Raw genomic sequence first — 15,017 nt, 5'->3', positions numbered from 1 at the left:
CTTTTATCTGCGTGTATCTCAGTGTTAATAGGGACTCAATAGCAACAGAAAATGTACAGTATAAGCAACTATTTTGATTACAGTGTTCCCATTTTAAATCCTGTTAAGTAGCTTTAATGTTATTAAAATCACCTTATTCCCATCTGTCTGTAACAGCTTGTTCCAACTTTCTATTGAAGTAAAATATTCAAACACAAGACTCCATATTTTTTATGGCTGCATCATTTAATCAAATGTGAATACTCCACATGTCGTGTGCATCATTTTATGCAAAGTTCAGCCAGACGTATTTGGTATCTTTGGAAACTTTGGGATGTCCACTAGAATTTAAAATAGTCATGTGGGTTTGAACCATTTTTGGCTTTAGGGGATTTAGTAATTCATGAAGAAAAAAATAGTTATACATTTTTTGCTGGTTCCAGCTTCTCAAATGTGAGAATTTGCTGCTTTGGGTTTTGGACTGTTGGACAGACAAAACCAGCAATCTGACTATAGGGGGATTGTAGTATTTTCACTGTTTTCTAACATTTTTAAGTCTTATTGATAACATTTTTATGTAGATGAATATAAAACAAAAAAAGAATAACACATAAACAGAGCCTTTAGAAAGGTGCCGAATAAAAGTATGGCTTTTCGTTAAAAAAAATTATTATGATTTTGAATTAATCATTTTGAAAATTTCTGCAGGTCCAAAATTAATGTTTTGTTTATCTCTGTGGAAGATATCTGACGTTTGGTTTCCACTTCTAACAAGGCTTGTGAGCCAATAGTAAAATGACGTTGGTATCACGTGGTTTCTCTGGGTCGTCAGTTAGTTAGGAAAAAAATGATAAATGGCTGAAATCGACGTTAAGTACCTGGCAACGACTTGTTGTGAAGTAAATGCAGTGAAATGGGGGAAGGAGAATGCGAAATCTAGTGGCTGAATATAATCAATGTTATCAATAGCACCTTTAACTTTAACAAGTTAATCAAAAAATAATCTTCAGATAATTAATAATGAAAATAAGCTTTACTTGCAGCCCTGAATGGCAGAGATGTCAAACAGGAGTCTGCCAAACGAATCCTGTGTGGGTTGGCTCCTCCAGAAATTAAGCAATAAATAAGAAAGAAAATTGACTGATGCTCACTGCTGTGGGAAGCAAATGATACCTGAAAGCCATTAAAGTCAGCCTGTTGGAAATCATTCAAACTGATGTGAGATCATGCCAGGTACAAAGATTCACACTGTTGGAGGCGGAGGCCATAAAATCAACAGAGAGAAAGAGAGAGTAACCTCCCCCTCCTTTGGTCAGAGAGCTATCAGCGCCTGAGGGCAGATCACTATGAAGCACAAAGTGACAAAACAGCCTTGTAGTGTTCCTAATGGAAGAATGAATGTGAGTGTGTGTGTGTGTGTGTGTGTGTGTGTGTGTGATGGAGAGAGAGAGAGCAATCAAGAGATGGGGGAGAGACAGAGAGATTAGACTTCTGACAGCACAGCGAGAGCAAAAAAGCTTTATTGGCTGAAATACTTTTTTAATAGCAACAGTGTCGCGAATTTTCTTGTCGCTGTCGATAATATTTGAGGCTTAAGAGAGGATTTTAAAACACGCTACGGTGCCCTCTGTGACTGCGAGCCTGTTTCAGACCATTGACCTCTACAGCTCCCAGAAGGCTGAGGCCTACTCACCGCAGTCAAAGCCACTTACAGGGTTTTAGAGCCTGTATGTTTGTCTGGTCGATGCGTGACTCTGGGGAATGGAGGTGTCGCCCTCTGTCAATCATTCGCTTGTTGCAGGCAGGAAACACAGGCCACTCTCAGAGCCAAGTTCAGAGCATTACGACCTGCACTGCCTGTTGGACACTCACAAGAGCGTTAGGGAAATGGGAGTAAATTGCTTGCAGATATATCCAGATCACGTTTTAAATGTCATTTTCAAAGTCATCCACTGTTTTTTTTATGATGTTAGCCATCAGTTTTCACATGTAGACCTCTACTATAAGAATGAATATCTGTGATGCTAAAGATAGATAATGACATTTAAAGTATGGAAGACCAAGGAGGCCAAAAACCATCCCTGGATTCCCATACTATGCCAAATATATGTAGCTACATCGGTTTTGCGTGAGAAGTCATTTGATTTTCTTTCACCTAAAGAATTGAGTCTCTTCTAAAGAGTGCAGGGAGGCTGATTAAACATTGATACGTTTCCTCACATATTTATCAAGATCGTAATCCTGCCCTCAGCACTTGCTTCCTGAGTTAAAAGCACATCGTGTCTTAGTGCCCCATAAGCACTTTCTGGGTATATGAGAATTTCAGGAGTGTTAGGTCATTTATCACTGGTTTGTTTTTACCGGATCGCCTCATTACAGTATGAAGCAGAATAGTTTAAATCTGTTGCTGTCGAGTTTAAGATCAGCCCACACGCAGAGAAAAACAAACTATGTAGTGACTTTAGAGTAACCTTAAAGGATAGGTTCACAGTTTTTTTTTAAGTCTGTCTTAAGACAATACTCACCGATGTGTAATTATTATGTAAATTAATAAAATATACACATTATTATTTTTAAAATTAAAAGATTAAAAATAAAAATTACAGAGGTAGTTGTGTAAGGATTAAGATACTGTGCAATATAACACCATATACATTAAATCTTGCTTTAATTACATTGAACGGTGGACTTTGGCCCTCCGTATTATTAAGTGCCTAGTCTTATATCAAAGTTCAAAGTATCTTTTTTGGGAAATTTGTTTGCAGCCAGGTTACGTACAGTACAAAACACACAAAACCCTAGCACTGATGGACAGCAACAACAAACAACAGGATATATGTTGTGCTCCATTTAGCTGGAAAATCAGAGCTGGGAGCTGGCAACATGACATGACGGGTGTGACATGACGTCACACCCGAGTTGACTGTGTTCCAGTACAACAAGTCAGAAAGCTTAATGGGGTTTGCTCCAGCCATGTTAGCCATTATTAGCAATACCAGATGCAACGCATTACGCCTGTATGATAGAATGTGTGTGTTATTATAAATCCGTAAGTGTGGCAGCAAACGCTTCAGGGTGTCGGGTCAGGACACTATTTAGTGCTCAGGTGTGATTTTAGATGAATAAGAGATGCAGTCCAAGTGTATGGTAACGGCTGTTCATATCAGCAGATAAAGTAAACAAAACAATGGTTTCTGTGTGGTCTGTAACAACAAAACACAACAGTACAGAGTGATTAGAACTACTAGTGTATAAACATTAGCAACAAAAAGTGAGCCTAAAATAACACAGGCATTTTACAAAGAAAAAGGCTTAAATACAGATTTACTAATTATTATTATGCCAGTCTAATATAAATACGTTAAACATAACACAACTCACATTTTGCATGGACGCACACGAAAAAGGAATGTCCAAAAGTCCAACTGTCCTCTCCTTAACTGTGTTTTACTCAGTGCTGTATTGGGGAGCCTGTTCAATGCAGGCACACTGGTGACACATGCCCAGCGCATGATCGGGCACAGGTGATTGGAGGAGGAGACATTCACACTGGTGGCACATGTACAGCGCATGCTCACGAACAGGAGATAGTAGGGGGAGGTATGCGCAGAGGCATGGCCTTTTTTACAACGCCGGTATTTTGCGTATACAAACACTGTAGCAACATGTCCACAGATAGAAGTTGGACAGTACTGTGCGTACAACTAATTTAATGACACACAAATAAGACAGAAGTACTAATAAACAGTATTTACTACAGCTTTTCTACTGTTGATGCAAAGAGCAGCCAGCTTGGATTTTGAGGTTGTGGTTGGTGAGATTCGTCTGAATTTCCCAGTCGGAAATCGGACTTCAGGGGACGTACAATTTAAAATTTCTGAGTGGGAACTCGGAAATCTGATTTTGATGAGGCTACTGAGCCCGTTTTTGCTGGCCAAAGTCAAGTTCCCATACCAAACAACAATACAGAACATTGATTCAATAAAACTTTTATAAATAGAGGTCAACATCTCGGAGAAGACATTAAAGGGACACATTTTCCTAAAAAATGGGATGGCATTGGATTCAAAATACAATTTGTTTTCAAGTACGATGCCCAAGTATTTAAAACTATCCACCAACACGATACCAGCTCTTTTGATGGTGGTCAGTACAGGATTAGAAGAAGTCTTTCTAAAAACATGTCTTTAGTTTTTGACACATGTAATTTGAGGAAGAATCAACCACAGGTCCATGCCGATGCTCCTCCCCTTCAAGAAGACTTATGATCACAGAATCATCCGCAAATGTGATAATGTGTCTGTTTGTATGGTTGCTGCGACAGTCATTAGTACACAGAATGTATAGTAGTGGAGAGAGACAGCAGCCTGGACCCACTGGGACCTATCAGTCAAGAAGTCCAGTATCCAGCCAACTAGATTAAAATCCAGTTTAAAAGATTGATTAGCTTTTCTGCTAATAAATGTGGCTGGACGGTGTTAAACGCTGAGGACAAATCTATAAATTACAATCTAGCGTGAGATTTTGTCCCCTCTCGGTGGTGATACAGAAAATCTAGTAGTGTAATAATAGCATGCTCCACACCTCTAGCGGACCTGTACGCAAACTGCATGGGGGTCAAGGAATTTCTCCACCAGCTAATATATCATAGCTCTCAGGAAAATCGGATTTTCCAAGTGAATTGACAAAAAAAAAATCAGCAACTACCTTGATAATCAAATAATTATAATTTTATTTAAGCAAAAATGGTCAATATTTGATAGTTTCAGCTTCTCCAATGTGATCTGTAATCTGAAGATGCCGCCGGAAATTATAACATTAGCATTTTTTGCTATTTCTGACATTTTATAGACAAAACAAATTATTATTAGAAATTTAATTTTCACCATATAGAATGTGATTTAATTCATGTTTCACGATAATGCCGGCCAAAGTATGAAAGTATGATGGAAAACCAGAAGAGGCGATATGGCCTAGAATCATTTATTATTATATCTCTTACTTTCCAGTAAGTAAGGTCCCATCCTGGACCCAAATAAGCCATTTACCAAAAAAAAAAAAAATATATATATATATATATATATACTAATCATTATTATTAATAAGTTTTGTGTTATAGCTAAATTACACTCGAGTGGATGAGCCTCCAGCTACTGTAGCTTGCAGTAGAGACAGTGCTTGCTCCAGTTGCGATGGTGCTGAATGAACCGTCTCTTACATAGACAGTCCTCATGCTGTAACTGGTGTACCGAAGCAGAGGCTCGTTAACTAGAACCAGCCACCAGAAACCTCACTTTATCACTTAGACCAATTAGATGAGTATCTTCCAAGAGGTTGTATTTTTAAGTGCAAAGTTACCTGCTGCAGCCTCATGCTGGCTTTTCTACTTTACATTTTTACACAGAACGAGGACTGTATTCTGTTTCCCCATCTCTGATACTTAGACGGGATCTTGTCATGGCCAGTATGGACAGAAATAGGGCTGGTAAGAGATTTATTTCTCTAAGTGTATTAGTCTATTGTGGGCAACACTGCAAATCAAAGAGCAGAACTGCTTTATGGAAATATTGGATTAACTGAAAACAGATTTCCGTCTGCTTATTTTATCCATGAGCAGTTTCTCAAAAGATTTTACAACAAAGGCACTATATCACATTATATATCAATATATAAAATTACATATTCTGTTAATTGTATCCATGTGGCCCACCTCTACACAGGAGGAACAATTACAGCTACTAATAACTCTGTTAATGTACATACAGTATCGCTATGGGATTATGGTGGTACTATAAAACACATTTGAAAAACTGTGAATCATCCTTTTAAAATAGCACACTATGTTATACTGTGATTAACCCTCCGCACACCGCTCTGAGTTTTCACAAAAAGACAGCAGGGTGACGCTGCAGTAAAGGTCAAAAAGATGTTTTAGTTCCTGGAGAATGTAAATTCCAATATGTGAAGTGACCACGAACCAAATGTCTTGGCGTTGGTTAAATATTCATAATGGATTGAACACATCTACAGTTGATATGAACAGGTTGATGCTGCCTGAATGTGTGTTGTCATGGAGAGTTTGGGAATTTAGCACAAAAAGCGGCATGTGCAGTACATGTGAGCGTTTCCTGGTCTTGCAGCATTTTAAGTGACTGCATCATCTTAATGGAACAACACACCTTCATGTTTTTACTGCAGGTTAACATTCAGAAAAGTGCATTTAGAGCAGGTACAACCTTGAGCATCATCTGTTGTACTGTATGTCCTGTCCTGCCTCTTTTGTCACTAAATATGATTTGTGTGTCAGCATAACCTGTAACTATACTATGAGCCGTTTCAACATGTCACCAAGACAGAGAACAGGATTGTGATCTTGGAGTGTGACTAAAAGTCACGGCTACAAAAAAATGCTTCTGCTTACTGTCTGAAATCATTGACAGAGGCGTGACGGAGCAGAGCCGAGTGCATCCAGCAGCAGCTTTTGTTAGCAGGACGGCAGAACAGGATAGAGCTGGTCAATACAATTGGGCTATAGCATCATATACCGTGAGATGACAGGAATGTGTCTCTCGTCAGAGATTTTGCCGTAACGTTCACGAGATGGGAGCTAACTCTTAAATATATGTGGTAGTTTTAAACCACCGTTGTTTGACCAATAGCAGACATTCCTGTCTAGTTATTTTATCACGTATATGGTAAAACCTCTGTACCTGTTGAGAGTCTTTGGTTAGCAGAAATCACCTTACTTATCTGAACAAATAATTATCTACATTTAGTAATATAATGTTTTAAAAAGACATGATTATTTGTGCTATTAGAGGCATTTACACAAAAGATTTTGAGAAAGAATAACATAATGTGGATATGATGGTCATCACTGTTCATTTCCCTCCACTACAGCAGTGTGATAATCTCTGTAATGCTGCCATCAATCCCAGGAAAACACAACTACAAGCCCTACAGCAGAATTACAGCAATTAGTCGACTGACGGAAAATCAATTTGCAGCTATTTTGATGAGTGATTACTCGATTCAATAATCTTTAAAGCAAAAAAAAGGCCAAAAGATTCACTGGCTGGCTGCTGCGTCTCAAATTGCTGCTTTTCTTTGACATACAGTATGATTTTCTTTTGTCACATATGATGAAGGTTTTTCATTGAAACAAAACAAGCAACTTGACGTCACCTTGAGCTCTGACAAACATGTTTGTCACTATTTATTTTTTCTTTTCATAGACAAAACATTCATTGTTGGATAATCAGCTAATTATTTTTTTGGATTGATCACTAATAGAATATGAATTGCATGAATTAAATGAATTCCAAGCTGATGTCTAATCCCATACATCACGATGTTAATATAACGCTGATATATCCGCCCCCATCTCTGAACAGGCCTGTGTACACGCTCACAGCACAGGCAGGGAGACTGACTCAGAGTGTCTGACTGATGCAAAGAGACATGATAGGAACCTTGAGTGAGGTGGTCTGAACAGAAAAGAGACAAATATGGTGCGTTTTACAGGTCAAATCCACCCTACTCGTGTGTGTGTGTGTGTGTGTGTGTGTGTGTGTGTGTGTGTGTGTGTGTGTGTGTGTGTGTGTGTGTGTGTGTGTGTGTGCGTGTGTGTGTGTATGTGTGTGCATGTGAGCGTGTCTGAGTGGTTTAAGCAAATCAATTTGCTTTTTTTTCTCCTCAGTGGTTGATGTAAATGATCCCTACATGGAAACAAACCTCTGTTTTCTACATTTAAACATGCACGACACACACACACACTAGGTGAGGCACCTTATCAGAATGTGTGTTCACCAACATTTCCACATCCAACGATACCTTGACACACACACACACTCAAGGTTACCAAGAAATTCCGGCTGACAGAAGAGCACGAGTCCTGTCAGCCACTGAGCCCCTACTCTTTCTCCTCTCATCCCTCTGTCCCTCCATCCTTCCTCCTCTCTCATTCATCTCCTCGTCTCCTCTGCATCTCTCCTCCTCCTCCTCCTCGCGGTCGCCGCTCCTGCCTGGCCTCCTCCACTGACCCAGTCCTCTCATCTGCTCTCTGAAATATTGATAATGGACTCTCACTCGGCCTGCTGCTCTCCTCTCCTCCTCCTTCTCTGTCTCTTTTCTCCTCATGTTCCCATCTGTGGTGAATCAGCAAACCAAACCTTTTGCATTTATACCCACTTTGTGTGTGTGTGTGTGTGTGTGTTAACACCACTTTTCACTGCAGCACACCAGACACTGCAATGAAGGAGTGTGCATGTGTGTGAGCGCCCACTCGTGACAGACACCCCTCACTTTGGTGGGCCAGCGTGGCACACCCCCCTGAGTCATTATGCCACTTTCTCCCTTGCACTCCCTCTGAGGCACCAGCGGAGGCTGATCACGTGCCCATGAATAAATATTTCACAGCACCCATGCATGCCTCACACACACACACACACACACACACACTCCTATACTACTGACCCAGCTTTTTAATGGCAGACAGCAAGCAGCGTGAGGAGGCCCTGCATCAGATCCCTATTATGTGAAGTGACCACGAACCAAATATCTTGGAGTTGGTTAGATATTCATAATGGATTGAACACATCTACAGATCAATATGAACAGGTTTGATGATGCCTGAATGTGTGTTGTCATGGAGAGTTTGAGAATTTAGCACAAAGTGTGCAGTACATGTGAGCGTTTCCTGGTCTTGCAGCATTTTAAGTGACTGCATCATCTTAATGGAACATGAGAAACCTTCATGTTTTTACTGCAGGTTAAAAACATTCAGAAAAAAGTGCATTTAGAGCAGGTACAACCTTGAGCATCATCTGTATGTCCTATCCTGCCTCTTTTGTCACTAAATATGATTTGTATGTCAGCATCATAATACACCTATTATGTCCCTTTAGTGATCAAATGGCCCCTTGACAGCAGCAGCAGCAGCAGCAAAGGAGCATTGATCATGTATGTGCATGTGAAGAGAGAGGTAGAGAGAGGTAGAGAGAGAGAGAGAGGGAGAGAGAGAAGAGGGGCGGGGTGCATCCTCATAGCCTATATCCATATCTTACCGTCAATCCTCCTCCTCCTCCTCCTCGCTCACTGCGTCTCCCGCATCCCTCACGCACCCACTGTACTCTCCTCCCTGTCTCCAGCTCCTCTCTGCCCGATGCATGAAAAAAAACAGATTCAATGGGGGAGATATACGGCAGTCATTAGCAGCGATGTGTCCGACAACAACTGGGCGTCCTCCTCCTCCTCTTCCTCCTGTGATCAGTGCTGGACCTCCTCACACCCTCCTCTTCCTCTCCTCCTTTCCGTCCTGTCTGTCCTGTAGAGGCTCGATGTCTTCCCTGCTGTGCCTCTGTGTGTGTGTGTGTGTGTGTGTGACTGTGCGTCACGTTGGTATCATAATTCCCACGGGTTTCATGGCCAGAGACGGTGCACAGGGCTATATACGGGCCTCCTCCTCCTCCTCCGATGGATGGATGGATGGATGAAAACACACGATCGCGAAAACAATAAGATTACGCGCAAATGAAACACACAGAGCAGAGCTGCTCTTCTTCTGCGTCCCCTGCGTCGTCGATGATTTCTACAGCATCACCGAAAGAAGAAGCCACCCAGTCGTCGTTTCGTTTGGTCATTGTTGATCATGATGCTTTTTTACATCTTTGCATTTATTAATGGCAAATAAATAAATAGCGTCGACGCGATGATGGTGATGATGACAGCCGCTTTGCATATCCTTGAAGAAGAATCGTGATGATGAGGCGCAGCAGCAGCAGCACATCAGGACGGAGATGGATGGAGGATGATGGAGCAGAGGCTGTTTTAAAAAAAAAAGAAAAAAAAAAGGCAGGAATCGTGTTATAGAAAACGATAAATAATAATAATTATAAAAAATAAAAGACAACAGCTGGATAAGCAAAGAGAGAGATCCGTTTTTTTTCTGCTCCTGGCCTCGCCTTGCTTGCATCCGTCCCTTCTCTCTTCTTCTTCTTCTCTCTCTCTCTCTCTCTCTCTCTCGCTCTCTCATCCGCTGGTCCGCTTGTTGCGCGTTCTGCACTCGAGAGCGCGCATGTGTGTGTGTGCGCACGTGTGTGTTTATGTGCGCGCGTGTGCAGAGAGAGAGAGAGAGAGAGAGAGAGAGGCTTCGACTATATTACTGTCTGAGTGAGCAACAATATAAGCTGCTGTGTAGGCAAAAGGAGAAGAATATGGAATAACATGTAGGCTCATGTTTATTTAGCTCTTTTTACAGGTCTGACCAGCTCCGGATTTAGAGGTTTAGCATTGACACTCCTCCTATAAGAGCATCATGCAGAAAGAAAGGGGAGCTATTGTGTTGCACATCCAACAAGCACGATGCATTATAGGAAGGTTTGCTTTCAGTAGCTCTGATGGAAAGTGTTGCCTATATTTGTCCGTCAAACACTGTGTGTGTTTAAAGCTGCAGTGTTGGAGCAAATATGATTTAAAAAAGTTATTTTTTATTAAATGGTCATCCTGACAGTAGTGCATGAGACAGGTAATCTTGAAAAAAAATCATGTGTTTCTGTGTCCTCCGTTGTCCTCCGGTGCTCCTAATGGCATCTGCAAGATTTCACAGACCGGAGGAAAACAACCAATCAGAGCCGAGCTGGAGCCTTGCCGTCTCTGAGCAGCTGTCAATCACACGCGAACTCCGATCAAATGGTCAAACTAGGCAGCGCTGATCAAATAAGAATCAATATTCTGATACTGTAATGCCTATTTCTCGCCTCAAATGATTTAAGACACATCTTGTAGTGTACTGTTTAGATGTAAAATGAGAAAGTTTGTGACCCGGCAGCCATGTTGAGATCAGTTGAGGAAATACCAAGCACCGCCCACCAGCCGGAGCAAATCTGACAGCTCCGTCCGTTGAATGAATAGCTAGGAACGCTCTCTCTCTCTCTGAAATGACTTGTGATTGGCCAAAGCCTCCTGTCACGGGCTAGATTTTCTAGAAAACAGAGCCATGAGGAGGTGCATGAGTCTAGGTATCTATCAAAACAATTGAATTACAATATGCTGAAAGGTTATTGTGGAATTTTTGCCCAATGATGCCAAAAACATTCTGCCCACTGCAGGTTTAAAATAAATCACCATGTCGCCACCATCTATAAAGCACGTCAAAGCTACCAATCAACCAGTCACACCTTGATGACACCTGAAGACATCCTGGTTTCATCATCATGTTTATCTGCTCCCGCCATCACTCTCATCGCTCCTGCAATGCCTCAACAACAGAAAAGAAGCACTTCAGGAGTAATGGCAGCATATAGTGAAGGAGGCTCAGGCCACTCAGAGAATGGAAGATAATCTCCAGTCTTCCTCAATCTAGACTCTGACTGATCAGTTAAAAGCATCATTAATGCAGTTTACATGTGCACGTGGAAGCGTGCGAAAGGCGGTCCTTAAAGAGGATGAGTCATGTCAAAGGAGATCACTGATTATGTAGAGAAGAAAAAGCCGCTTTCTCTATAATTTCACTTGACTGCCGTTGAATAGGTCTGATTGCTTCTTGTGCGGCCCGCAAAGTGGAGCCCGACTTCATAAACACTCCAAGCACAACAGTCACTAACAAAATTATTTTAATGGTGCCTGAATAATTCATTGATTTCAGATTATGCATGATGTGTTTTGATTGGATGGTACAAATTATCATGTTGAAAAAAAAAAAAAATTGCATTGCATTACAGAGAGCTGTGTTGTTGAAAATGGGGGGTTGGTTGGACTGATCTCCTGGGTGTAATAAAACAAGCCATAATGGTAAGACTTGGCTCAGACCGTTAGCCTTGGCTTGACTGTATACTTGGCAGCTTTCAGAGACATTAAAGACAGACAATTCTGAGCTGAGGTCAGCGTTGGTTAGCAGTAGCTTTACATTGCTTTTTATTTGTTGTTGCTGGCATATCCACACCCTCTTATACGGGAGATATGTTTGCACACTGAGCTGTGAAAAGGGATTTGTTTGTGTGTTACATCAGTAGAAAACCTTGTGACAAAGCTTTTTAGTGGCAACATTTGGGGAAACCCACAGTCTTATTCTTGGTCTCCATCACCACGATGACCCTCCCCCATCCACCTCCGCATCTTCCCCTCCACCTCCACCTCCACCTCCACCCCACCCTCTGTTCTTTTTCTTCTTCTTTTTCTTCTTCTCCTCATCCTCCACCTTGTACTTCAGTCTTCTCACAGGGTCAGTCAAGCTGCGCATGGACTTCCCCTCAAAGTCCTCACTGATCAGGAAGCTCCTGTCGATAAGCTCCGCCGCTTCCTGCCAGTTGCGATAGCAGCGTGATCCAAGGCACAGTATCTCCTCCACCGCGTTGGGGACGAGGATGGAGCAGTCGGGACGCAGCACCACCACCGTGGGCAGCTCCTCCACATTAAACACGGCCTCCAGCTCCCTGTGGACACACACACACACACACTTACACTGGCACACACGTTGGGCAAACAGCTAATGGATTTAAACAGCCAGGTATATTTACATTCCAATCATCCACCAGCAGGTTGTGCACACAACTAAGTGGCCAAGCCCACACACCTCCTGTAGGGGTCCTCGTAGGCCAGAAACAGGCACTGCTTGGGCAGCTCTTTGAGGAAGCTTTCTTGCTGTTCCTCTGATTGGTCCAAACTGGCGGATGAAAGAAAAAGGAAGATCAAGTTGCTGGGAGATATAGATGGATAGACTCCAAGTCCGGAAAACCTATCCAAATGTTTGTATGTGTATTCCTACCTTATGAGGACATTTAGCTCTCAAAAAAATAGGAATACACGACTAGGCAATAACTGAGAAAGAGAAGGGCTATGAAAATCATATTTCCTTATCCTTTCCAAGAGATACAATGTGATGATTATACTCATGTAATGTAAACATGTGCACAAGTGCACACAGAAAGGTTTAGATTTAGGTTTGGGTACGGGTTGAGCAGCTGACTAGATTAAGTTTTGGGAATAAATGTGGTCCATTGCAAGTTTTAACAAGACCTTAAAGCTGCAGTGGGTTAGAGCAAATATGATATTTATATGATATATATGTTTATAAAACGGTCACTATATCCTGACAGTAGTACATGAGACAGGTAATCTGCGTTTCACAGACTGGAGGAAAACAACCAATCAGAGCCGAACTGCCGTCTCTGAGCAGCTGTCAATCACTCGCAAGCTCCGATCAAACGGTCAAACTAGGCAGCGCTGATCAAATATGAATCAATATTCTGATACTGTAATGCCTATTTCTCGCCTCAAATGTTCTCAGAAACATCTTGTAGTGTACTGTTTAGCTGTAAAATGAGAAAGTTTGTGACCTGGCAACCTTGTTGAGATCAGTTGAGGAAATACCAAGCACCGCCCACCAGCCAGAGCAAACTTTAAATAGGCATTACAGTAACAGAATATTGATTCATATTTGATCAGCGCTGCCTAGTTTGACCGTTTGATTGGAGTTTGCGAGTGATTGACAGCTGCCTCCGTTGAATGAACAGCCAATAGGAACGCTCTCTCTCTGAAATGACCTGTGATTGGCCAAAGTCTCCAGTCACGGGCTAGATTTTTTAAAGCCTGAAAACAGAGCCATGAGGAGGTGCAGAAGTCTAGTTTTCTCTCAGAACACCTGAATTACAATATGCTGAAAGTTTTTTATGGGATTTTTGCCTAATGATGCCGAAAACATTATGCCTACAGCAGGTTTAATATGTGTCTCTGTGTGGGTGTGATGTACCTAATGTACAGGAGAACCAGCTGAGCAGCGCGGTCCACATAAAATTCATCTGTCAGTCGTTTGTAGAATTCGGTGAGCGTGGGAGCAAACTGCTGGCAGCTCTCACACTCAGCAGATGCAAAGAAGAGCATCAGGATGCGGTTCTGCAGGCGCACGACAATCTCTCGTTCTGTGTCGAGCTCATCCTGGTCCTTGTTGTTCTTCACCAGGACCCGGTCAACAAACAGGTCCACCATGATGGAGTGAGTGTCACAGGAAGGAGTGCTGAGGCTTGGGAAGGGACAGGGAGTAATGAAAAACAGTATATGTGCATTGGTTTAAAAGGGAAATCATCAGAAAAGCACAACATAGTTAAAGGAAATAAACAGATACGTGAGGGTTTGCACATGCATGCATCAGTGCCAAACATCCAACAACCACTACACAGATTTGAAAAAAGTTTTGCAAAGGTTTATCTTGCATGATAATCATGTATGATGGTTAAATTAGACGGTGTGTTTCCGCTCAGTCAGAATTACAAACCGTCCCATTAATCATGTGAGCTCATCTTGCTTGCTGTTAAATCGGATAATCCTCACAGTTGCTTACCTCTCCCAAATATTATCTCCCCTTGAGGCCGCAAATCCAAAAAGAAAACAGCTCTCAAAACATAGTTCTTCTTTTCAACTGCTCCTGTGTCGTGCTTGAATCAGTTCCCAGCCTGTCAGTTTATATCACGTTCACTCATAGCCTGTGTCTCCTTCACCTTGACGGCTGTAGCTGCTCACTCCCTCTTCCTTTGTGTGTCTGCGCTCCACCTCCCCTCGTCTGTCTGCGAGGGAGGGATTGAAAGACAAGGTGACAAAGGGACACGAGACACGAAGTGCTCACCTTGATGGTGTGTGTGAAGGCAGAGGCTGAGCCGGAAAGCATAGAAATTACAGAATGAGAAAAAATAAAAAGGCCTTAATGAAGTGAGCCACAGTGAGACCTTTATTATTCAGTAACTAATGGAAGAGCAGAACCAGAGGGAATATCTGGTTGGTGTGGTTGGAGATAGTTTGATTCACTCTGCAGGGAACAGCATGATATGGCCATGAAGCCACAGTACAGACACACACAGTTTGTGTTAGCAGAATAGAGACTTTATTGTTTTTGGAGATACAACTCATATTTAACAACATATATATATAATATATATAATAACAAAATAAAAATTAGCTCAAGAGACATGCCATAATTAACATGGCAAAAACACTGCTATAAATGAATAACATACACACAGTGCTTGACAACATATTGATTTCAATCT

General features: G+C 41.7%; 2 protein-coding genes across 4 annotated transcripts in view; both read right to left on the bottom strand.

Moving 5' to 3' along the window:
- Positions 1–10,009, bottom strand: part of LOC119485359 (adhesion G protein-coupled receptor L1-like) — a 33,986-nt gene extending 23,977 nt beyond the window's left edge. For all 3 annotated transcript variants that reach the window (XM_037764903.1, XM_037764904.1, XM_037764905.1), the window contains exon 1: positions 9,045–10,009. The gene's annotated coding sequence lies outside the window, so the exon portion shown is untranslated. The remainder of the gene's footprint in view (positions 1–9,044) is intronic.
- Positions 10,010–11,555: 1,546 nt separating this feature from the next.
- LOC119485475 (nucleoredoxin-like protein 1) lies at positions 11,556–14,523 on the bottom strand. The gene is made up of 4 exons (XM_037765113.1): positions 14,315–14,523; positions 13,727–13,996; positions 12,551–12,640; positions 11,556–12,410 (listed from the first exon to the last, which is right to left on the bottom strand). Exons 2-4 carry the CDS (start codon positions 13,960–13,962, stop codon positions 12,059–12,061), a joined length of 678 nt encoding a protein of 225 aa, XP_037621041.1. The 5' UTR covers positions 13,963–13,996; positions 14,315–14,523; the 3' UTR covers positions 11,556–12,058.
- Positions 14,524–15,017: the final 494 nt, after the last annotated feature.

Source organism: Sebastes umbrosus, chromosome 3 (genome assembly GCF_015220745.1).
Source record: "Sebastes umbrosus isolate fSebUmb1 chromosome 3, fSebUmb1.pri, whole genome shotgun sequence".
Lineage (NCBI taxonomy): Eukaryota > Metazoa > Chordata > Actinopteri > Perciformes > Sebastidae > Sebastes > Sebastes umbrosus.
The sequence above is the reverse complement of the archived record's forward strand: the minus strand, read 5'-3'. Positions and strand labels throughout refer to the sequence as shown.

Excerpts from the sequence above, each read along its gene's own strand:
- LOC119485475 (XM_037765113.1), bottom strand. The coding sequence starts at position 13,962 with ATGGTGGACCTGTTTGTTGACCGGGTCCTGGTGAAGAACAACAAGGAC. Across the intron at positions 12,641-13,726 it reads CTGGTTCTCCTGTACATTAG|TTTGGACCAATCAGAGGAAC; the intron begins GTACATCACACC and ends TTCATCCGCCAG. Across the intron at positions 12,411-12,550 it reads TACGAGGACCCCTACAGGAG|GGAGCTGGAGGCCGTGTTTA; the intron begins GTGTGTGGGCTT and ends GTGTGTCCACAG.